At 44.5% G+C, this 25200-nt stretch overlaps 1 protein-coding gene across 2 annotated transcripts in view; it reads left to right on the top strand.

The window, feature by feature from the left end:
- Positions 1–25200, top strand: part of LOC120918610 (protein-glutamine gamma-glutamyltransferase E-like) — a 148841-nt gene that overhangs the window by 107338 nt on the left and 16303 nt on the right. The window contains exons 8-10 of one of the 2 annotated variants that reach the window (XM_040330284.1): positions 13896–13999; positions 17379–17621; positions 21081–21377. The exons of the other annotated variant lie outside the window; for it this stretch is intronic. Coding sequence (XP_040186218.1) covers positions 13896–13999; positions 17379–17621; positions 21081–21377 — 644 coding nt within the window. The remainder of the gene's footprint in view (positions 1–13895; positions 14000–17378; positions 17622–21080; positions 21378–25200) is intronic. 2 annotated transcript variants of the gene reach the window in all.

The following is a 25200-nucleotide window of genomic DNA, read 5'->3' as shown; positions in this document are numbered from 1 at the left end:
TGTATGGAGGATATATATGCATCCCAGGTGTTGTGTGTGTGTGTGTGTATATATATATATATATATATATATATATATACAGTCATGGTCGAAATTGTTGGCACCCCAGAAAAGTATTGCAGTAACCCATGTTTTGCTATACACATGTTTATTCCCTTTGTGTGTATTGGAATAAAACAAAAAAGGGAGGAAAAAAAGCAAATTAGACATAATGTTACACAAAACTCCAAAAATGGGCTGGTCAAAATTCTTAGCACCCTTAACTTAATATTTGGGTGGAAAACCCTTTGAAAAAAATAATTGAAATCAATCGCTTCCTATAACCATCAATAGGTTTCGTATACACCTCTCACACGGAATTTTGCACCACTCTTCCTTTGCAAACTGCTCCAGGTCTCTCTTATTGGAAGGGCGCCTTTTCCCAACAGCAATTTTAAGATCTCAACACAGCTGTTCAATGGGATTTAGATCTGGCCTCATTGCTGGCCACTTTAGAACTCTCCAGCGCTTTGTTACCATCCATTTCTGGGTGCTTTTTGACATATGTTTGGGGTCATTGTTCTGCTGGAAGACCCAAGATCTCAGACGCAAACCCAGCTTTCTGACACTGGGCTCTACAGTGCGACCCAAAATCCTTTGGTAATCCTCAGATTTCATGATGCCTTGCACACATTCAAGGCACCCAGTGCCAGAGGCAGCAAAATGACCCCAAAACATCATTGAACCTCCACCATATTTCACTGTAGGTACTGTGTTCTTTTCTTTGAAAACAGTAGAATGATGTGCTTTACCAAAAAGCTCTATCTTGGTTTCATCTGTCCACAAGACGTTTTCCCAGAAGGATTTTGTCTTACTCAAGTACATTTTGGCAAACTGTAGTCTTGCTTTTTTATGTTTCTGTGTCAGCAGTGGGGTCCTCCTGGGTCTCCTGCCATAGCGTTTCATTTCAATTAATTGTCAACGGATAGTTTGCGCTGACAATGATGCTCCCTGAGCCTGCAGGACAGCTTGAATTTCTTTGAACTTGTTTGGGGCTGCTTATCCACCTTCCGGACAATCCTGCGTTGCAACCTTTCATCAATATTTCTCTTCTGTCCACGCCCAGAGAGATTAGCTACAGTGCCATGGGTTGCAAACTTCTTGATAATGTTGCGCACAGTGGACAAAGGCAAATCTAGATCTCTGGAGATGGACTTGTAACCTTGAGATTGTTGACATTTTTTCACAATTTTGGTTGTCAAGTCCTCAGACAGTTCTCTTCTTCTCTTTCTGTTGTCCATGCTTAGTGTGGCACACATAGACACACAATGCAAAGACTAAGTGAACTTCTCTCCTTTTTATCTGCTTTCAGGTGTGATTTTTTTCTATTGCCCACACCTGTTACTTGCCTCGGATGAGTTTAAAGGAGCATCACATGCTTGAAACAATCTTATTTATCCAAAATTTTGAAAGGGTGGCAAGAATTTTGACCAGCCCATTTTTGGAGTTTTGTGTGACATTATGTCCAATTAGCTTTTTTTTCTCCCTTTTTTTGTTTTGTTCCAATACACACAAAGGGAATAAACATGTGTATAGCAAAACATGTGTTACTGCAATACTTTTCTGTGAGAAATACTTGATTTTCTGGAAAAATGTCTGGGGTGCCAACAATTTCGGCCATGACGACTGTATGTGTATATATATATATATATATATATTTATATATACACACACTGTATTCAGTTTAGCTAGATCCATTCCTGTAATTCTCTTCCTAATATACTGACAGGCAGGCAAGTGATTTTGGTAGCTGCAGTATTTTCAGTTAGTGTAGTGTGTCCTCTGCACAGTGTGCACCTAAAGCTACCTGAAGACAATTGCTGGTGTTTTCTTCCTAACAATAATATAGGCAGGCAGTTGATTCTGCTAGCTGCAGTATAATCAGTATATATATATACATCCCAGCTTTGTGCAGCTACATCTCACTGCAGGCCATTAGTATGTCTGGAAGGCAAACAAGGAGAGCCAGTCACAAGCCAATAAAAGAGTGCAAGCAGGCTCTGTGTTAGAGGCAACAGTGCTGGTCGTGGACACAGTGCATCCTCATCAGCACGTGGCCATGGGACACGTTTATCCTTTTTTTCGGCAGCTGGCTGTGTTGAGCCGCAACATGCCGAAGACTTGGTAGAGTGGATGACCAAGCCGTCCTCATCTTCCTCATCCTCTCTCACCCAGGCTCAGGGTACTTTGTCTGGCAAAGCAGCTGCCAACGTGGCCTCTTACCTCGGCTCAATGGCATCAGTCACTCCTTCCCTAGCGCCACCATGTCCTCCTGAGGAGTCCCCCGAACTGTTTGACTACAGTGTTGGGTACATGCTGCAGGAGGATGCGCAGCGTTTTGAAGGCTCCGATGATGGTACCCAGCTAGAGAAAGGCAGTAACGTGAGCCCAGAGAGAGGGGGTAACCAAGAAGGACAGCAGTCTGGCAGTCATGTTCCCCCAGCTGCAACATACTGCCAGGTTTGCCCCAGTGATGAGGAGGGAGGGGATGATGAGGTCACTGACTCCACATGGGTGCCTGATAGGAGAGAGGAGGAGGAGGCACAGGCACATCTCCAACGAGGCAGGATGCCCTCCTGGGGCCAGCTTAAGGGCAGCACACCGACTGCATCACAACGCAGAGCTACGCATGTGCAGGGCGCTGCTGTGTCTCAGCGTTATTCCAAAAGTTCTTTGGTGTGGGCCTTTTTTGAGACAAGTGCATCAGATCCCACTGCTGCTATTTGCAACATATGTCTCAAGCGTATCTCACTTGGCCAAAACATCACCCGCTTGTGCACCACATGCTTGATGGCACACCAAAGAACAAAGCGGACCTCTCCTTGCTCCTCATCAGCTGGGATCTCCAACCCCACTATACCTTCAGTCCTCTCTGAAACCTGCACTGAGAGGAATGAAGGTGTAGAATTAGGTGTGTCACAGCCAAGTACCTGCGGGCAATCTGCTATCAGTACACCAACATCAGATTGTACCATTCCCAGCAGTTGAATGCTAGCTTGGATAAACTGCTAGCACTTCAACTGCTGCCTTTCCAGTTGGTAGACTCTGCCCCCTTCCCTGAGTTTGTGGAATGTGTGGTTCCTCAGTGGCAGGTTCCCAAACACCACTTTTTCTCACGGAAGGCGATTCCGGCTCTCTACCGGCATGTGGAAGGCAATGTCTTGGCCTCGCTGGACAGGGTGGTCAGCGGTAAGGTGCATATTACCGCTGACTCATGGTCCAGCAGGCATGGACAGGGACGTTACCTATCTTTCACGGCGCATTGGGTGACTCTGCTGGCAGCTGGGAAGGATGCAGGACAAGGTACAGTAGTGTTGGAGGTTGTTCCGCCACCACACCTCCAAAATGCTACTACTGGTGATTCTGACACACCTCTCTCCTCCACCCCCTCCTCTTCTCCTTCTTTCCCCATGGCCTCTTCCTGTGCTTTGTCCTCGGAACCTGCGGTCCCCCCTAGGCGATCAAGGGCCTACACAAGTATGCAGGTAAAAAGATGCCATGTGGTGCTTGAGCTGGTGTGCTTGGGGGACAGGAGCCACTCTGGGGCAGAGGTTCTGTCAGCTCTGCAGGGGCAGGCTCAGAGGTGGTTGACGCCACTCCAGCTTAAGCCAGGAATGGTGGTTTGCCACAATGGCACCAACCTCCTCTCCACCCTGCAACAGGGACAACTGACCCATGAGCCCTGTTTGGCTCACATCCTTAACTTGGTGGTGCAGCGGTTCTTGGGCAGGTACCTGGGCTTACAGGATGTTCTGAAGCAGGCCAGAAAAATCTGTGTGCATTTCCGTCGGTCATATAATGCCAGTGCTCGGCTGGCTGACCTCCAAAAGGAATACCACCTGCCCAAGAACTGCCTAATCTGTGACATGCCCACCAGGTGGAACTCAACGTTGGCCATGCTGCAGCGGCTGCAGCAGAGGGCCATCGATGAGTATCTGTGCCAATATGGCACCAGGACAGGGTTAGGGTAGCTTGTTTTTTTTCCCCCACACCAGTGGGCCATAATCAGGGATGCATGCACTGTCCTGTCACCATTTGAGGAGGCCACGAGGATGGTGAGCAGTGACATTGCATGCATCAGTGACACTGTCCCTCTTGTCCACCTGTTGGACCACACGCTGCATGGAATAATGGACAGGGCACTTGAGGCAGAACAGAGGGAGGATGAGGAGGACTTCCTTACCTCTCAAGGCCCCCTTTATCCAGACAGTATAGCAAAAGATTACAGCGCTCAGGATGTCTGCACTAACAATCAATAAACTGTAAGGTGAGATAAATAACAAAAAAAATAAGGTGAGAGACCATAACGGAAGCGTGTATGGTCTTATAGTCCATAAGTAAATAAGTTCGATTAGGGAATAGTCCAAACACAATGCCGTTTAAGCTAGTGCTGTTGGCCATATAAAGCCAGTGTGGATGGTATACAGGTGCTCAGGGCAGCTCTCCAAAAGCGAAGCCAGCTCAGAATATGCAAAAGAAAAACAAGAAGAAAAGCGCCTCTGAGTATTCTGTTATAAATTGTTATGGTTTTAAAATATCCAGCACTTACATCATAGTACAAATGGTGTAGTTCGGGGAGCTGATGTAGTCCTTGCTGACAATCAGTAAAGCCAGGAACGGGAGATGTGACATCTACATCAGACTTCTGCAGCCGTTCGGAGCCGGGGGGGGGGGGGGAGCCGACTGTATCCGCAGTGGTGAAGCGCTGCTGGGCTGAGATCACGTGTGCTGGCGTGTGACGTCAAGTGTTTGAAAAAGGAGCGCGCTCGTCTGTCCCCTGACCCATGCATGCTCTGAAACGCTTGTGGTCCCTCTTGGCTCCCGTCCACCTGACGTCACATGCCAGCACACGTGATCTCAGCCCAGTAGCGCTTCACCACCGCGGATACAGTCGGCTCCCCCCGGGTGCAGAAGTCTGATGTAGATGTCACATCTCCCGTTCCTGGCTTTACTGATTGCCAGCAAGGACTACACCAGCTCCCCGAACTACACCATTTGTACTATGATGTAAGTGCTGGATATTTTAAAACCATAAAAATGTATAACAGAATACTCAGAGGCGCTTTTCTTCTTGTTTTTCTTTATCCAGACAGTGTTCCTGCTGGCCCGCCTATCACACAGGAAGAGGACGAGGAGGAGGAGGATTGTCAGCATGGAGGTGGAGCCTAGCACTCAGCATCAGCAGCAGTCTTCAAGGGATCAATTACAGTCCCAAGAAACCTATGGACTTGTACCAGGCTGGGAGGGGGTGGCTGTGGATCATGTCGTTCTGAGTGACCCAGAGGACTCTGGAGCGAATGCCTCAGCAAACCTACTCTGCATGGCCTCCCTGATCCTGCAAAGCATGCGGAAGGATCCTCGTATTCACGATACAAGGGTAAGGTTGCGGACCTTATCTTGCTGTCGCAGAGGATGAGCAAAGTGTTCCCAGAGACTGGAAGGTTACAAAATCCTGGTCCTGGACAACATGTAGCTAAGGCTTCGGTCAGTCAAAGAAGGAGCAGTGGAGAAGGTGGCCGTCTTACCGGTGCGTTCAGACAATTTTTTAGTCCGCAGCCCTAAGGTATGACCGGTTCCAGCAACCATCGCCAGCCCCGGTTTTACATGGTGCAGCAATACCTAGGGGCAAAATCAGATTTGGACACCTTTCCCACCGAAAATCCTCTGGGTTACTGGGTCTTGAGGATAGATCACTGGCCAGAGCTTGCACATTATGCAATTGAGGTACTGGCCTGTCCTGCATCCAGCGTTTTTTGGGAACGCACATTCAGTGCTGCTGGAGGCTTTGTAACCAATCACAGGATGCACCTGTCCACCCACTCATTAGATCGACTGACCTTCAAAAAAATGAATCAGTCTTGGATCACCACCAGCTACCAAGCACATGATGCTGATGTAACCGAATATATTTTTTTGAAATGTCAGATCCCTTCAAGACTTCATATGCTGATGCTGAGTGACTATCCTGTTATGCTGAGTGACTATCCTCTTCCTCCTTAATGATCATGCTGATACCTTGTAATAACATTTTTGGTTCTGGGCAACGCCACCAGTGTAGCTAAGGCCCAATTTTTCTGCTCCTGTTAGGGGGCATGTAATTACAATTTTTGATGCAATACTTTGCAGCAGGGCCCATTCCTGCACCCACCAAGAGTAACTGTGAGGGCTTACAGTGTTGTGGCAACACCACCAAAGGCCCAATTTTTCTGCCCCTGTTCAACAGGTGCATGTAATGCACTGCCTGTATACTGCTGTTCAGAGTATATAGGGCCTGGGGGCCCCACGCCTTTCCTTTTTTTAATTTGGGTGCAGATTCCCCTTATTATCCATACAAGACCCAAAGGGGCTAGTAATGGGCTGGGGGTGGGGGTGTACCCATGCCATTTTTCTCAATGATTTTCATCCATTATGCCGGGACCAGACATGACATTAAAGCCGCAAGCAGTTTTAACCACTTAAGCCCCGAACCTTTAGGCAGCTAAATGCCCAGGCCAGGTTTTGCGATTCGGCACTGCGTTGCTTTAAGAGACAATTGCACGGTCGTGCGACGTGGCTCCCAAATAAAATTTTGACTTTGCCTGTTATATGTATACTTTTTACTGTGCTGTCCTACTATCCCTAGCACAAGAGCGCAACACAAATATTTTTGATGAGAAATGATTGTAAGATATATACAGTGGGGCAGATCCACAGAGAGAGTACGCCGGCGTATCTACTAATACGCCAGCGTACTTTCAAATTTCCCGCGTCGTATCGTTGTTTTGAATCCTCAAAGCAAGATACAACGGCATCTGGGTTAGATCCGACAGGCGTACGTCTTCGTACGCCTTCGGATCTAAGATGCAATTCTTCGGCGTCCGCTGGGTGGCATTCCCTTCGTTTTCCGCGTCGAGTATGCAAATTAGCTATTTCCGACGATCCACGAACGTACGAGCGGCCGGCGCATTCCTTTACGTCGTCTCTAGTCGGCTTTTTTCGGCGTATTGTTAAAGCTGCTTTTTCGTGTCGTATAGTTATACCTGCTATGTTAAGTATGGCCGTCGTTCCCGCGTTTAATTTGAATTTTTTTTTATTTTTTGCGTAAGTCGTCCGTAAATCAAAACAATGACGTCCTTGCGACGTCATTTAGCGCAATGCACGGCGGGAAATTTAGGGACGGAGCATGCGCAGTTCGTTCGGCGCGGGGATGCGCTTCATTTAAATGAAACACGCCCCCCTACTTGCCGATTTGAATTAGGCGCCATTACGCCGCGAGAGATGCACTATGCCGCCGTAACTTACGGCGCAAATTCTTTGTGGATTCAAAGCATCACAAAGTAAGTTACAGCGGCATAGCGTATCTCCCATATGCTGCGCCCATGCAAATCTACGTGGATCTGCCCCAGTATATATACAGTGGGGCAGATTCATATAGATCTGCGGATCTTTAGATCCGCTAGATCTACCTGGTTTACGATCCGCCGGTGCAATTTAGCGAGGCAAGTGCATGATTCATAAAGCACTTACCTCGCAAACTGCACCGTCGGATCCTAACTCCCCCCGGCGGAATGCAAATTCCGCGGCTAGGGGGAGTGTACAATTTAAATCAGGCGCGTTCCCGCGCCGATTTAACTGCGCATGCGCCGGGGCGAAAAAGCCCAGTGCGCATGCTCCAAATGACGTCGCTACGACGTCATTGTTTGCGGCGGGTACGTCGTTTGCGGCCATCGGTATTCCCGATCGCGGTACGCAAACGACGTAGAAAATTTTAAAATCGGCGCGGGAACGTCGGCCATACTTAACATTAGCTACCCCTCATAGAAGCAGGGGTAGCTATCCGCCGGAAAAACCCGAACGCAAACGACGTAGAAAACGAGCGACGGGCGGGCGTACGGACGTGAATCGGCGGTTTTCCTCATTTGCATATGCGACTGGTAAAAAATCGCGATGACACCTAGCGGCCGGCGGGAGATTACACCCTAAGATTCGACTGGTGTAATTCACTTACACCAGTCGGATCCAAGGGAGATCTATGCGGAACTGATTCTTATGAATCAGTCGCATAGCTCCGACGGTGGGATCTCACAGATCCGACCGTCGGGTCTCACAGATACGACGGCGGATCAGGAGATCCGCCGGCGTATCTATTGATGAATCTGCCCCAGTATATCTATGTACAGTATTTACATTGATGTTTGTGGTCTGCATATTAGATCTTTTGGTAAGAAGTACATCTTCCTGACACAGCTTATCACAAAATGCACTGAAGAACTACAGACCGTCTGCACTGAATATGTATAGTTTCAATAATGGGTATTTGTAACCCTCTATTGTAATGTGATGTGTCTATACAATAGTTGTACGTTGTGGTATGACATCCCCGAAATTAGATGTGCCCAAGATGACCATCATTTACTCTCTCTCTACAGTGGTTATTTTAGCTAAAGCCTTGTTTTTATATTTGGTACCTTAATAGTCCCATCTTATTCTAGTATATGTCAACAAGGAGAATGTGACCCTCTCCTAATTATTACAGTATGTGTTTAGGAACTCAGTTGCAGATGTGACACAAATGGAGTCCCTGAGAGACATGTAAGAGAAATATAAGAGATATAGGAAATCGTCAATTCGTTTTACTCTCCAACATCTACCAAAATTGTAATACACATTTTTTTGATGGACCCTTTAAATAAACCTTTAACAAGATGACCATTTGAGGGCCCATTCAAAATATTGTGTTCAGTAAGTAAAGTAATTCAGATAAAGAGATACATGTATCATAACACAGAGTGGCACGGTGGATACATCCAAATATAACACGTGCGGGTCCTCATAAGAGTTTATAGAAGGAGAACAAATAGAGGGGCTATTTTTAGGACTTTGTAGGCACAGTAATGGACCATATTTTATAGAAAAATGTAAACATTTATTAGAACCATTCTAAAAATCCTTTGCATATTACAGATCTTAAATAAAACATTCAAACAGATACAAAATGCAAAATGCATTGCATTACCTAGTGGAGAAACCATATTGGTATCACTTCCAGGGAAAATTGGTATATTAATTCCAAAATAGCAAAAAACATCCTGGAAGTGTGGTTCACCACTTGCAGCAGTGTATAGTTGACATGTTTCACGTGGAGGCACGCTTCTTCAAAAGCCTTGTTTGAGTGAACTATGCAGAGGAAAAACAACGTTTTAGAAAAACATATATATAATCAAGGTAAATTCAAAATAGTATTGATTATATATGTGTGGGAAATACATGCGCAGACATTGAGCCATCAACAAAAGATGTCGGCCAAGGGCAATAGCGCGACGCAAACACCAAAAAAGAAAAATACTGAACACTACGGGGGCATGAATAATAGTATAACAAAGAATTATTTAAATTAACATAATAAGCCTAGGTATATAGCTTTTAGTCAAGGACAATTATATAGTCAGCTTTAGCAGTAACATGCTGCCAGCACTTGGAAAGTCATAAGCAATATCAGAGTAATCATGAAAAAGTGTCTAAGCTCCAAAAGGTAAAAACAAAATAGTACTTACTCATATACAGAGACTAGGATAAGAGAGTTTATTAGGAAAAAACGCGAGCTTATGGAGCCAGAGAATTTTTAATGGGCCTTCACAGAAGAAAGAGCTGGAGGTAGATAGGGCTGCAAGAAAAGTTATGGCATACATAATTCAAAGTAAATATGGGAATAGCCCAGTGGCCTAGGCATTTATTTACTAAGGATGGCCAAGATAGTACCAATTAGGCACAGAGACTCACCGATATAACAAAATAAATCATAGAGAAATCCGGCGTCTACAGATAGATCATAATAGCCATCTATCATCAATGTCCCATCAAACAGACTTTATTAGTTCCAGATGGAACTAGCACAATTGCTCAGGATCCAAAGCTCAGAGCATTAATTAGAAGGAATCCAAAAAAAAAAATATCAGCCCAGACTCCAAGGTCCATACGAAGTGATGCTGGAAAAGATAGCAATATGCATCATGTAAGCATAGAGCAACCAGTATTTACAGCAGCCAGAGGTCCCTAAAATAAAACATCACTGACCTGGAGCTTGTGCGGGAACATAGACACAGAGACTCTTGAATAGAGTCTCAAAAAGAGGCAGCTGCACTTGCACGCTGTGAACAGCGTGTTTAAATATTCTCGTCCCGACCGTCAGTCGCAGCCGGCTGACGCGGCCACTACCAGCATCCCAGTCTTGCAATTTATCATCTGCTCGACTGCGATGCTTGCTCAGACCACCAGGGGGAGACGTTTCTCTGTGTCCCTCTCCTGGTCATAGACGTTATTGCGATGGCGGCGCATGCGCAGTGTAGGTAGCGGCCAGTCCGGATGACGTCACACCGGCCGCGTCCGCCGGCTGCGACTGAGGTTCGGGACGTGAATATTTAAACACGCTGTTCACAGCGTGCAAGTGCAGCTGCCTCTTTTTGAGACTCTATTCAAGAGTCTCAGGGCAAGATCCACGTACCCTGGCGCATATTTCCATCGGGCGTAGCGTATCTAAGATACACTACGCCTCCGTAACTTTCTTTTTTTTGTATCCTCAAAGTATGCGCGCCGTAAGTTATGGCGGCGTAGTGTATCTTTGGCGGCGTAAGGGCGCGCAATTCAATTCGTTGTGATAGGGCGTGTTTTATGAAAATACGTTGTGACCCGACGTAAACAACGTTTTTTTTTAGCGGCGCATGCGCCGTCCGTGGGGGTATCCCAGTGCGCATGCTCAAAATAAAACCGGAACAAGCCAATGCTTATGATGGTGACGTCATTCTACGCAAATCCATATTCGCGAACGACTTACGCAAATGACGTAAAAAAATCAAAATGCGACGCGGGAACGACGGCCATACTTAACATTGAGTACGCCTCATATAGCAGGGGTAACTATATGCCGGAAAAAGCCGAACGCAAACGACGTAAAAAAATGCACCGGCCGGGCGTATGTTCGTGGATCGCCGTATCTAGCTAATTTGCCTACTCGAAGCGGAATTCGACGGAAACGCCACCTAGCGCCCGCCGGAAAAATGCACCTAAGATCCGACGGCGTACTAAGACGTACGCCTGTTGGATCGAGCCCAGATGCAGTCGTATCTTGTTTTCTAGATATAAAACAAAGATACGACGCGGGAACTTTGAAATTACGCGGCGTATCAATAGATACGCCGGCGTAATTCTTCTGTGGATCTGGCCCTCTGTGTCTATGTTCCCGCACAAACTCCAGGTCAGTGATGTTTTATTTTAGGGACCTCTGGCTGCTGTAAATACTGGTTGCTCTATGCTTACATGATGCATATTGCTATCTTTTCCAGCATCACTTCGTATGGACCTTGGAGTCTGGGCTGATATACTTTTTTGGGGTTCCTTCTAATTAATGCTCTGAGCTTTGGATCCTGAGCAATTGTGCTAGCTCCATCTGGAACTAATGAAGGCTGTTTGATGGGACATTGATGATAGATGGCTATTATGACGCTGGATTTCTCTATGATTTCTTTCGTTATACCGGTGAGTCTCTGTGCCTAATTGGTACTATCTTGGCCATCCTTTGTAAATAAATGCCTAGGCCACTGGGCTATTCCCATATTTACTTTTAATTATGTATGCCATAACTTTTCTTGCAGCCCTATCTACCTTCAGCTCTTTGATAATTTCTTCTGTGAAGGCCCATTAAAAATTCTCTGGCTCCATAAGCGCACGGTTTTTCCTAATAAACTCTCTTATCCTATTGTCTGTATTAGTGTTGAGCAGAATACGCCATATTCGATTTCGCGATATATCACGAATATATAGCCGAATATTCGAGAAATATTCGCTAAATTCGAATATTCGTGATATTTTATCGAAATGAAATGTTTGCGAAATTTCGCTATTGCGAATGCGAAAATAATTGCGAAATTTCGACAACTGCGGTAGGAGCCCTTTGATTGGCTCAGAATATTCGTGATATTTTATCGAAATTTCGCAAAATGCGAATGCGATATTTATTGCGGAATTTCGACAACTGCGGTAGGAGCCCTCTGATTGGCTCAGAATATTCGTGATATTTTATCGAAATTTCGCAAAATGCGAATGCGATATTTATTGCGGAATTTCGACAACTGCGGTAGGAGCCCTCTGATTGGCTCAGAATATTCGTGATATTTTATCGAAATTTCGCAAAATGCGAATGCGAAATTGATTGCGGAATTTCGACAACTGCGGTAGGAGCACTCTGATTGGCTCTGATGCAAAAGAAGGGCGGAGAAAATAATCGCACAATATTCCTATTGCCGAATATTCGCATTGCGAATATTCGGCAATATAAAATTATCGCTTCAGCTACTCGGCCCAAGGTCTCTAATCATACCAGCAATGCTTTTAGACGTCGATGGAGATCACTAGGATGTGATCTGTTCTAAAAATAAAATTGAAAAAATCTGAATATTCGGAATAGCGAATATTGACCGCGAAATTCAAGATATTCGCGAATACTCGAATATGCCATACTCGAGCCAAATATTCGCAATACGAATATTCGTGAGCAACACTAGTCTGTATATGAGTAAGTACTATTTTGTTTTTACCTTTTGGAGCTTAGACACTTTTTCATGATTACTCTGATATTGCTTATGACTTTCCAAGTGCTGGCAGCATGTTGTTGCTAAAGCTGGCGATATAATTGTCCTTGACTAAAAGCTATTTACCTAGGCTTATTATGTTACTTTAATTAATTCTTTGTTATACTATTATTCATGCCCCCGTAGTGTTCAGTATTTTTCCTTTTTGGTGTTTGTGGCACGCTATGCCCTTGGCCGACATCTTTTGTTGATGGCTCAATGTCTGCGCATGTATTTCCCACGCATATGTTTTCAATACTATTTTGTATTTACCTTGATTATATATATATATTTTTTTCTAAAACTTTGTTTTTTCTCTGCATAGTTTACTCAAACAAGGCTTTTGAAGAAGCGTGCCTCTACGTGAAACATGTCAACTATACACTGCTGCAAGTGGTGAACCACACTTCCAGGATATTTTTTGCTATTTTGGAATTAATGTACCAATTTTTCCTGGAAGTGATACCAATATGGTTTCTCCACCTGTTAATGCAATGCATTTTGTATCTGTTTCAATGTTTTATTTAAGATCTGTAATATGCAAAGGATTTTTAGAATGATTCTAATACATTTTTTATATTTTTCTATAAAATATGGTCCGTTACTGTGCCTACAAATTCCTAAAAATAGCCCCTCTATTTGTTCTCCTTAAAGTGGAGTTCCACCCATAAATATAACATTACATCAGTAGTTTTAAAAAAATGTCATTAGTCGTTTAAGAATTTTTTTTTTTTTTTTAGATGCCTTCAAAGTGTTGTTGCTAGGCAGAATAGTTAATCTTCCCTCTTCCTGCACCTAGGTGCTTAAGCTTCCTAACCTACACCGCACAGACTCCTGGGAATGTAGTGGGTGCAACTTTCCAGGAGTCTGTGCACTCTCCAGTCTCGAAGAATCATGTGACTTGGACAGTACAGGTGCTGAAACCTGATCTGAAACCTATTACACTGCTTGTGCAGCACTGAGCATGTGCGAGATCTGCAAGGCTGAAATCCAGGAAGTCATACAGTCTGGCTTCATGATGCCCACACTTAAGATGGCCCCAGTCAATTTCTATTTTATAAAGTGTCTAAATGCTGTAACAACCTAACAAAACGGACCTTAGTTTACAGACTAACTTTACTAGAATACATTAAGCTTGTGTATTACAGGGGTATTTATATTTAAAAAGTGAAATTGTGGCCGGAACTCCGCTTTAAGTAAAGTAATTCAGCAGGGTTCATTTTTCTTTTAGTAATGATGTTTTTCTATTCCTAGGAACTTCCATGCATGGCTTAGTGCCTGGATTGCAAGAAAGGATCTTGGGCTCGAGTATGGAGGATGGCAAGAATATGATGCAACTCCACAGGAACCCAGCGAGGGTATGTGACTGACTGAGGTTAAAAAAGATGTGCCCTGTATAAATATACATAAAGTATATTTCTATTCATTACATATACTGGATGGACAGATACCACAAATAGATAGATATATATATACTGTAGATACATTTGGTAGACAATAGCATCTACTTATGTATTCTTGTTGATCCTTTTGAAGCTAGGCAAGAACAGATCAGAAGATCTGAATCCTGGCATGTTAGATTTATAACTTCAAAGGCTAAAGCATACATTGTATCAGTTTTGCAAAATCCCCTTATTACATCTGGGTTACCCTTTCTATTTATCATCCTGGTTTTATTGCCAAAAACCTGCAGAAAAAAAAGTTAGAAAATATACTTACCTTACATTGTAAATTCCAAACTGACGAAAGCGATGTCACGGCCCTTCGAATGAGATCTGGGAAAACTGAGTATCCAAAATCTTTTGACAGGATACTCCTATGCTGTGTGAGGGGATTTGGGAACCTTGGCTGTCCCAGGAACTCACATGTCATACAGAAGTCAAATATAAAGCAGTCCATACATTATTCTTTTTTTTTTTTCAGTCAACCAGTGGGTTTAAAAAAAAGACCCAGTTTACCCATTCACACATTTTATGTGGATGGGAGAATTGTTACTGCTGATCTATTGTATTCTGACAGCGCCATCAGAATAAACTGATCAATGCTGCCTATGTGGCACTTCCCGGCTGCTCCGATCGTTCAGAAAAACCTGACAGGCTGGGAAAAACCCAACAGTCTGGTTGTACAGACATTGATCGGTTAATCAGCTTCTGTACAGCCAACCTGTCCATACATGGATAAAAATTCGACCAGTTCCTGCTGAACCAGACTAATTTCAATCCATATATAGTCACCTTAAGTCATTTTTCTAACTTTTCTCCACAGTTTGTTTTTGGTTTTACATGTTAAAGCGGAGGTTCACCCGTACAATACACTTTTTCCCCTTAGATTCCTGCTCGTTTTGTCTAGGGGAATCGGCTAGTTGTTTTAAAATATGAGTCTAGTCTTCCGAGAGGCTTCCGACGGTCGCATCCATCGCGTCACGATTTTCCGAAAGAAGCCGAACGTCGGTGCGCAGGCGCAGTATAGAGCCGCACCGACGTTCGGCTTCTTTCGGCTACTAGTGACGCGATGGATGCGACCGTCAGAAGCCTCTCGGAAGACTGTCAATCAAGAAGGAACGCCCGCTCCCGAAGACCCATACCCGGAAGCGAAGGAGAAGATGCATCTCGAAAACGGGTAAGTACAGCTCATATTTTAAAACAATTAGCCGATTCCCCTAGACAAAACGAGCAGGAATCTAAGGGGTAAAGAGAAAAACAAACTTAGTTGGGTGAACTCCCGCTTTAAAAGCTGCAACTGTAAATGGAGTAGGCCTGATATAATAAGCAGACCATACAATGTAAGACCTCTAGGTCTTGTCCTATAATATAGGAGAAACCTTACTGGAGGGTTTCTTCCTTGTTTATTTTTTTTAATAAAAATAATACAGTACATATGGCTGGGTTCATAACAGGGACAGACCTTTTCTTTAGGAACCCCTCCTCCATTGGGTATTGTTGGGCAAAATGCATAGGAGGAGCAAAGACCTTTTCTGGACTAGACGCAATAGAAATTACAGTCATGTCCATAAATATTGGGACATCTACACAATTCAAATTTTTTGGGCTCTATACACCACCACAATGGATTTGAAATTCCAAACAACATCTAAAAAAGCCTTCACAGTTCTGGAACAACATCCTATGGACAGATGAGACCAAGATCAACTTGTACCAGAGTGATGGGAAAAGAAGCGTTTGGAAAAGGAAAGGATCTGCTCATGCTCCAAAGCATACCACCTCATCAGTGAAGCATGGTGGTGGTAGTGTCATGGCGTGGGCATGTATGGCTGCCAATAGGAACTGGTTCTCTTGTATTTATTGATGTGACTGCTGACAAAAGCAGCAGAATGAATTATGAAGTGTTTTGGGCAATATTATTATCTGCTCATAATCAGCCAAATGCTTCAGAACTCATTGGACGGCGCTTCACAGTGCAGATGGACAATGACCCCAAGCATACTGCGAAAGCAACCAAAGAGTTTGTTAAGGAAAAGAAGTGGAATGTTATGCAATGGCCATGTCAATTACCAGACATGAATCCAATTGAGCATGCATTTCACTTGCTGAAGACAAAAAAGAAGGGAAAATGCCCCAAGAACAAGCAGGAACTGAAGACAGTTGCAGTAGAGGCCTGGCAGAGCATCACCAGGGATGAAACTCAGTGTCTGGTGATGTCTATGCATTCCAGACTTCAGGCTGAAATTGACTGCAAAGGATTTGCAACCAAGTATTAAAAAGTGAAAGTTTGATTTATGATTGTTAATCTGTCCCATTACTTTTGGTCCCTTAAAAAGTGGGAGGCACATATACACTGTTCACCTGATTTGGACGTAAATACCCTCAAATTAAAGCTGAAAGTCTGCAGTTAAAACACATCTTCGTTTCATTTAAAATCCATTGTGGTTGTGTATAGAGCCGAAAAGATTGGAATTGTGTCAATGTCCCAATATTTATGGACCTGACTGTACATGGGAAATGTCTTAATAAGTTGTGGGCTCTTTTAAGAAAAGGAAAACTCAGCGGGGAGGGGGGGGGGGGGGTACTGCAACTCAGGCAGGAGACAATGATCTGTGCTATCAGCATCAGGTCTTTTAGAAGGTACAGTGCAAGCCCCTCCCCCCATCCGCCACCCCTCCCCAACAAAACGGTTAGAAGATTGCATGCTGGCAAGGCCTACAGGGACTGCTGTCAACTGGCATGCTCTAGTTGTTGCCAGGAGGGGTACTCACAGCAAAACTGCAGAAGCAGGAAGTCGCAGTGTAGCCCAAATACCCTTGCAAACCATCCAAGTCTACTGAGGGGGTGGTGGGAGAGGCTGTGCCAGCGTGGCATTGTCAAGAATCAGCTGATCTGTAAAGCTGCAAAATTAGCCCCTTCTGATTCTGCAGCAACTATAGAAATTTGCTAGTGGAAAAAAACATTTTTTTGAGTAAAACTTTTTCTTCTAGCAGAGGAGAGATGTTCATTCTCCTAGGACAATAGCTTAAAACCAAGGAATGCTAGGACTGGCAAAGTTTATCTTGGGCTGTCCTTACAACTTTGTTTTGTCTAGTCTCCAGAAGGTATTTTACCTTAATTCTGTGTCCTGTGTATGTAATGTTGTTACATTACATACACAGGACACAGAATTAAGAATTAAGATTAAGTAGATAACTTTCTTATGAATTAGTACATTCCATCATTTTTAACACGTATCTAATTACAGATCTATTCATGTTATACTAACAAACAGTACATGACTTTTTTCATACAGGTATATACCAACTAGGACCAGCCTCACAGTATGCTGTGAGGAACGGACATGTAGACAAACTTTCCGATACACCATTTGTGTATTCTGAAGTGAATGCAGACAGAGTAACCTGGGTAAAAAGTAGAGATGGAACCAAAAAAAGGGTTTACACTGATACTGTAAGCGTGGGGCAGCGCATAAGCACCAAAGCCATTCGTCTCTTTGAACGCAAGGATGTAACCGATGAATACAAATACACTGAAGGTATCTTTTACTTTGATATGTCTCATTCAATGACAGCATAATGTGTTCAAATCTTGCTTGAAGCTTATGAGTTATATACTTGTCCTATGATTAACCACTTCCATACCAGGCACTTACGCACCTTCCCGCCCAAGCCAATTTTCAGCTTTCAGCCATGTCACACTTTGAATGGCAATTGCGCGGTCGTGCTACACTGTACCCAAACAAAATTGGCGTCCTTTTTTCCCCACAAATAGAGCTTTCTTTTGGTGGTATTTGATCACCTCTGCGATTTTTTTTTTTGCGCAACAACTAAAAAAAGACTGAAAATTTTGAAAAAAAATTACGTTTTTATTTTTTTCTGTTAATTTTTTTGTAAATAAGTTTTTCTCTTTCAATTACGGGCACTGATATGGCGGCACTGATGGGCACCGATGAGATGGCACTGATGGACATCGATGAGGTAGTACTAACGGGCACAGATGAGGTGGCACTGATTGGCGGTGCTGGTATGCGGCACTGATGGGCACTCATAGGCGGCACTGATGGGCACACATAGGCGGCACTGATGGGCACACATAGGCTGCACTGATGGGCACACATAGGCGGCACTGGGCACTCATAGGCGGCACAGATGGGCACTCTTGGGCGGCACTTATGGGTGGCACTGATGGATACTTATGGGTGGCACAGATGGGCACTGATATGTGGGCACTGGGCATGGATGGGCACTGTGGGGTGGCACTGATGGACACTGTGGGGTGGCACTGATGGACACTGGGGTGGCACTGATTTTCCCAGGTTGCCAGTCAGTGCCCATTTGTGGGCACTGATTGGCATCTTTTTTATTTTTTTGAATGTTTTTTTTATTTATTTTTTCAGACTTTTTTTTTTTTTTTGCAGGCTTTTTTTTTTTTTTCCAATCCTGGTGGTCCAGGGTGGGCATCCCTGGTGGTCCAGTGTGGCGATCCGAGGGGGGGCTGCGCTGATAAACAATCAGCGCAAACCCCCCCTGTCAGGAGAGCCGCAGATCGGCTCTCCTCTACTCGCGTCTGTCAGACGCGAGTGAGGAAGAGCCATCAACGGCTCTTCCCGTTTACATCGTGATCAGCCGTCATTGGACACGGCTGATCACGTGGTAAAGAGTCTCCACCGGAGGCTCTTTACCGAGATCGGAGATGCAGGGCGTCAGACTGACACCCTGCATCACCGATCGCCGCGCTGCGTGCCCCCACGGGCGTGCGCGGCATGAAATCCTGCAGGACGTTCTGGAACGTCCTGTCAGGATTTCAGAACCACTTCCCGGACATAAATCGGCTATAGGCCGGGCAGGAAGTGGTTAAGAAATAAGCAGCACAAGGGATGAATATAATGGGTTAGGGGGATAAAATTTCAAAAACAAGCTAAGCTTTGAGCTGACTGTTTTTTTATACTGTATATATGCATGTAAAGATGTAAGAATGAACGTGTTCTAAAAGAGACACAGACACTGCCTTGGACCCACTACTCAAAGTGCTAGCTTTCTGGCTCTCATGCCGACCCTCTCACTTCAGTTCTTTCGAAAAATTACTCAGAACAAGTGTGAAAGTCAGGAGTTCAGTTTTTTCTGATATCACTGACCTGTACTCTTGATACAGTTCAGAGACTCAGCAAATTGTGAGTCCCTAGGTAGGCATGACAGCCTGGCAAATGGCATTTTCAGTAGTAAGTTCGCCTTACATTTATGTCTTAATAGGTTTACTTTGAAGCCTTGCACACACGGCTGAGAATCCCGTCGTAAAAAAACCCATTATTTTTCTCTACATGATTCTTGTCAAGCTTGACGGGATTCTTGTCTAGCTTTCCTTGCATACACACTGTCAAATTAAATAAATAAATAGTGCAGCGCAAAAACATAAAATCTATAACAGAATTAATAACGATTAATAAAAGTCCATAAAGTGCAAGGTGGTAAAAGGTGCTCCAAAAAACAATAGTGACGAATAGTGCAGCAATCTTTCATAAGATCAGTGACCCACAGGAAAGGGATATCCTCCACCAAGGCTATGGATGGCCTCTCACCTCAGCAATTCGATCTGTGGCTAGGTCAAAAAGCATAAAACATATCCTCCAAGTAATAGATGGTAACAGCATACAAGAAGTCAGCTCTGTGCATCCCCAGATGGAACCAGCAATCAGTAGGACAACTCAGCAATCTCCCAAACTTATTCCATGGACCGAAAAGGCCATCAAAAAGCCCCAAAAAAAAAGCCAAAATCTCATTGTTCTCAAACGCGGTGACGTACAACACGTACGACGGCACTGTAAAGGGGAAGTTCGATTCCACTGGCGCCACCCTTGGGGCTGCTTTTGCTAATCTCGTGTTAACGCGTGTTAGTAAAAGTTTGGTGAGAGACGATTCGCGCTTTTCAGTCTGTTACAGCGTGACAAATGTGCTATCTCCATTATGAACGATAGTTTTACCGAAGGTGCGCTCCCGTCTCATACTTGATTCTGACCATGCGCGGGTTTTTAAGACTCGGAAAAGCATACACACTAACGTTTTTCTCGTCGTTAACTTCCCCGACGAGAATCACGACGAGAAAATTGAGACTCCCGAATCGTCAAGATTCACAACAGTTTTCTCGACGAGAAACCACACACAAATGGTTTTCTCTGCAAAAAGCTCTGCCAGCAGTTTTCTTGTCGTGAAAAACGAGCGTGTGTACGAGGCTTAACACTTGACAAGTGTGTGTTATGCACCGTACATCACATACATGCCAAGTCACATCGGAAATCCGACGGAATTCCAATCGGAAAAATATAGAACATGTTCTATATCTAAAGTCCAATGGAATTCATCGGAATTTCCGATGAAAAAAATCTGATGGGGCAACAAACGATCGGAAAATCCGATTTAAAAAGTCCATCGGAAATTCCGATCGTGTGTACGGGGCATTAGTGGTGCAAGGCCTATCTGCTTCACAAAAGTTGTCATTTGATTTTTGAAATAATAATTATAATGTACAGTTGCACAGGACACAAGTACGGATTGGCATTTATGCATATTAGTTGGAAACAGTAAAGATATAAATCCTATGGGGATGCCTCCATTGCAAAGTGCCCCTGTAGGGAGTGGAAGGGATAAATTAATTTACTCATGGGTCAGACACTAAGACCCCTTTCCCACTGAGGCGCTTTGCAGGTGCTATAACGCAAAAAATAGCACCTGCAAAGCGCCCTAAAAAAGCCGCTGCTGTCTCTCCAATGTGAAAGCCCCGAGGGCTCATCGCGCCCGCCAGCCACACTCATTGGCTTTGGCGTCGCGGGAATGCGCTCACGCCCCCTACAGCTCTTAAAGTGGCCGACGTACCATGACGGCGATTCACCCAGGGGAGCCAACCTGTCGCAGTATAACATTCCAGGTTTTTCTGCTCTTTAGCTCAAAAAAGAGCTTTCAAGTTCCATGTTTACTGACTGTTATTTCAAATTTGTTTGCAGGTTCTCCTCAGGAAAGAGAGGTTTTTGATAAAGCAAAAAATCTAATGGCGCCCAATGCATTTATAATAGTTTCGCGTGAATCTGCTCCTGTAAAACCTTTATTTAATGGCAGCTTTAAAAAAGCCCCTGAAACACAAGTTGGTGAAGACCTAACAGTCACCTTGATGCTCAAAAACACTGTAACTGACCCCCAGAAGATACAGATCAACATGACAGCCACCTCCATATTATACAACAGTAAACCAGTTAAAGATTTTCTTACTGAATCCCATTCAGTTTCCCTAGGACCTAATGAAGGTAGGTACAACGTACAGTATGTATGCTAATTTATGTGGATATAAAAACATAAACTAAATATTGCACACAAAACAAGATTCCCATTGAAGATGAACATTGTTTAGTATGTTACAAATATGGCATCCCTTTAACGCCTGGGGGGGGGTTGCAGAAAGACCCGACTGATTACGTGACCACTGTGATTGGCTAACACAATGTTGCTAATTCCCTGTGCTGTCACTGACCTTATGCCCGGTTTACGCCTTTTTGTACGCCTGGTTGGTGCTTCCCGCATGTAATCACCATGCAGCTGCTGTTACCTGTGAGTGATCGGCCTTTGGATGCAGACTACATTTGAAGGTAATCGCCCCGACCCCAGAGGGCGGAGAGCTGAAATTACACACTGCAGAACTCAGTGAGGAAAACTCTTATGCCCTGTACACACGATCACTTTTTGTGGTGAAAAAAAATGACATTTAAAATGATCGTGTGTGGGCTAAACATCATTTTTTGTCTTCTGAAAAACCCCAAAAAATTCGAACATGCTTCAATTTTTTAAGTCATTTTTTAAAATTAAATTTTTTGTGTCGTAAAAAATGATCGTGTGTGGGCAAAAACGACGTTTTAAACCCGCACATGCCCAGAAGCAAGTTATGAGATGGGAGGTAAAACTACCATTCATAATGGAGATCGCACATTCATCACGCTGTAACAGACAAAAAAGCGTGAATCGTCTTTTACTAACAAGTAACCAGCTAAAAGCAGTCTCAAGGCGAATAGAACTTCCCGAGTCCCGTCGCTTTGTTCATAATTTTTCAAAAACGATGGTGTGTGGGCAATATCATTTTTAATGACAGTTTTTTTCATCACAAAAAGTGATTGTGTGTACGGGGCATGAGAGCCCCCCCCCCCTTCAAGCAGCACACAGGAAAAGAGCTGAGGCTGTCAATCACAGGCTGCATACTGGAGCTCTCTCCCCCCTCACCTTTTTTCTCTTGGTGTCAGGAAAACTTGTCAGAAGTGACTCAAGCAGATAGCAGAGGAACAGTGTAGCAGAGAGAAATGATACTTAGTGCTCTGGATTGAGACAAGCACACACTATAGAGGAATACGCTTTGTTCGTATTTAATGCCTGATGTTTACAACCACTTTAACTACTAGCGTTCGCACTATTATCAGAAATCTTTACTCCATGCACTATTTTTTTTAGGGAAGGGAAACTTAGTTCCCCGAAATTGGGTAGACCTAGCCAATCCTGTATTTTCTTTTATACCTAAATTCCTTGCATCTTTACCATATTGCTGGTCAAAGACCAGAGCACTTTTTGCGATTCGGGACTGCAACGCTTTAACTGACAATTGCGCGGTCGTGCGACGTGGCTCCCAAACAAAATTGGCGTCCTTTTTTTCCCACAAATAGAGCTTTCTTTTGGTGGTATTTGATCACCTCTGCGGTTTTTATTTTTTGCGCCATAAACAAAAATAGAGCGACAATTTTGAAAAAAAATAATATTTTTTACATTTTGCTGTAATAAATATCCCCCAAAAATATATAAAAATTTTTTTTTTTCCTTAGTTTAGGCCGATACGTATTCTTCTACATATTTTTCGTAAAAAAAATTGCAATAAGCGTTTATTGATTGGTTTGCGCAAAAGTTATAGCGTTTACAAAATAGGGGGTATTTTTATGGCATTTTTATTAATATATTTTTTTTTACTAGTAATGGCGGTGATCAGCGATTTTTTTTCGTTACTGCGACATTATGGCGGACACTTCGGACACTTTTGACAAATTTTTGGGACCATTGGCATTTTTATAGCGATCAGTGCTATAAAAATGCATTGGATTACTATAAAAATGCCACTGGCAGTGAAGGGGTTAACACTAGGGGGCGGGGAAGGGGTTAAGTATGTTCCCTGGGCGTGTTCTTACTGTGGGGGGGGGGGTGGCCTCACTAGGGGAAACACTGATCTTCTGTTCACATTGTATGAAAATCAGCATTTCCCCCGCTGACAGGACCGACAGCTGTGTGTTTACACACACAGCTCCCGGTCCCCGCTCTGTAACGAGCGATCGCGTGTGCCCGGCGGCGATCGCGCCCGCCGGGCACACGCACGGGAGTTGGGAGCGCACGCGCCCCCTAGTGGCCGCTCGAAGAGCGGACGTATAGCTACGGGCTCTCGCCCAGGAGAGCCGACCTGCCGCCGTATAATGACGGTGGCTGGTCGGCTAGTGGTTAAAACTCACCTTACATTCACACACACCCAGGGGTCAAGTCCTGGGGGAAAAAGTGTGGGAACTCCCACCCAAGATCCACTCCCCCACCAAAAAATAAATAAATGATACGCTCATATGCATAATTACTAAACCGCATGTTTTTTTTAAAGCAAGTTCTTTCTCAATCCCGCGATAATTTGCGACAGACCTCCGCAATGTCTCTTGGGAACAATGACAAAAGCTCCCAGGAGACATTGCGGCATCAAGGAAGTGACACAATACCCGCACACTACCCAATGAATCCATATACAGGAAGCGGCCAGTAGCATAAAGGATTACTAAGGTTTGCCTGTCCCTGACAGTGACTCGAGCTGGGCATCGCCGCTTAGTGAAGGATTGGCTCGGGTGGCTCGGCTGCCCTCGGCTGCTCTAGTCCTGCAAAGGGAACTGCGTTCCTGCTCTGAAAAAAGTGCAGGGACTCCGTTCCCACGCGTTCCCGCAGGACTTGAGCCCTGCACACACCCTTTCCCTGCACTGTAGGGGCCCTTTCACACGTACGGATCCCGTGAGGATCCGTTCCTTTAACACCCGCTTGCTCAGCGGGAATCGCTCCGTTGATCCTCGCTGAGCCAGCAGATGACAGGGCTGGCAATGCACACTGTGCAGGGCCCGCCCTGTCAGATCGCTGCTCTCCTCTAAAAGGGGGGGGGGGGGGGAATCGGATGAACACGGACCGTCTGTCCGTGTTCATCCGATCAGCAGAAGGATGGAAAAATAGGGTTTTCCTCTGTCTGCAGAAACGGAGCATAGCGGACATCCGCAATCCCATAGGGATACATGTATGTCTGTTTTTCATTCCGAAAACAGATGGATTAAAAATGGACAAACGATCCGCATGTGTGAAAGAGCCCTAAGGGTTATTTGCTCATATTGTCAAGGAACTGAAATTATTTTTGCCTCCTTCAGGCTTTCTCCCTACTATGCAACCGGCCTCCAAAACCACTTCTCCCCGATCCCAGCCTGACATCATAGGGCCAGATCCACAAAGAAGTTACATCGGCGTATCTTTTGATACGCCGCGTAACTTCTAGGATGCTCCGGCGTATCTTTGTTTTGTATCCACAAAACAAGATACGCCTGAATGGGGGCTAGATCCGACTGACTTAGTATGCCGTCGGATCTTAGGTGCATATTTACGCTGGCCGCTAGGTGGCGCTTCCGTTGATTTCTGCGTAGAGTATGCAAATTAGCTAGATACGCCGATTCTCAGAACGTATGTCAGGCCGGCGCATTTTTTTTACGTCGTTTACTTAAGGCTTTTTTCTGCGTAACGTTACCCCTGGGTCTATGAGGCGTACGCAATGTTAAGTATGGACGTCAGGCCAGCGTAAAATTTTCCGTTGTGTACGTCGTTTGCGTAAAACGTTCGCGAATAGGGCTTTGCGTAAATTACGCTCGCGTCTAAAGCATTGACTATTTGCAACGTGATTTCGAGCATGCGCACTGGGATACCCCCACGGATGGCGCATGCGCCGTCCAAAAAAAATGTCATTTACGTGGGGTCAAGTTGAATTAACATAAAACACGCCCACATCTTTGTCATTTGAATTCCGCGCCCTTACGCCGA

The sequence above is a fragment of the Rana temporaria genome, chromosome 12, assembly GCF_905171775.1.
Source record: "Rana temporaria chromosome 12, aRanTem1.1, whole genome shotgun sequence".
Lineage (NCBI taxonomy): Eukaryota > Metazoa > Chordata > Amphibia > Anura > Ranidae > Rana > Rana temporaria.
The sequence above is the reverse complement of the archived record's forward strand: the minus strand, read 5'-3'. Positions and strand labels throughout refer to the sequence as shown.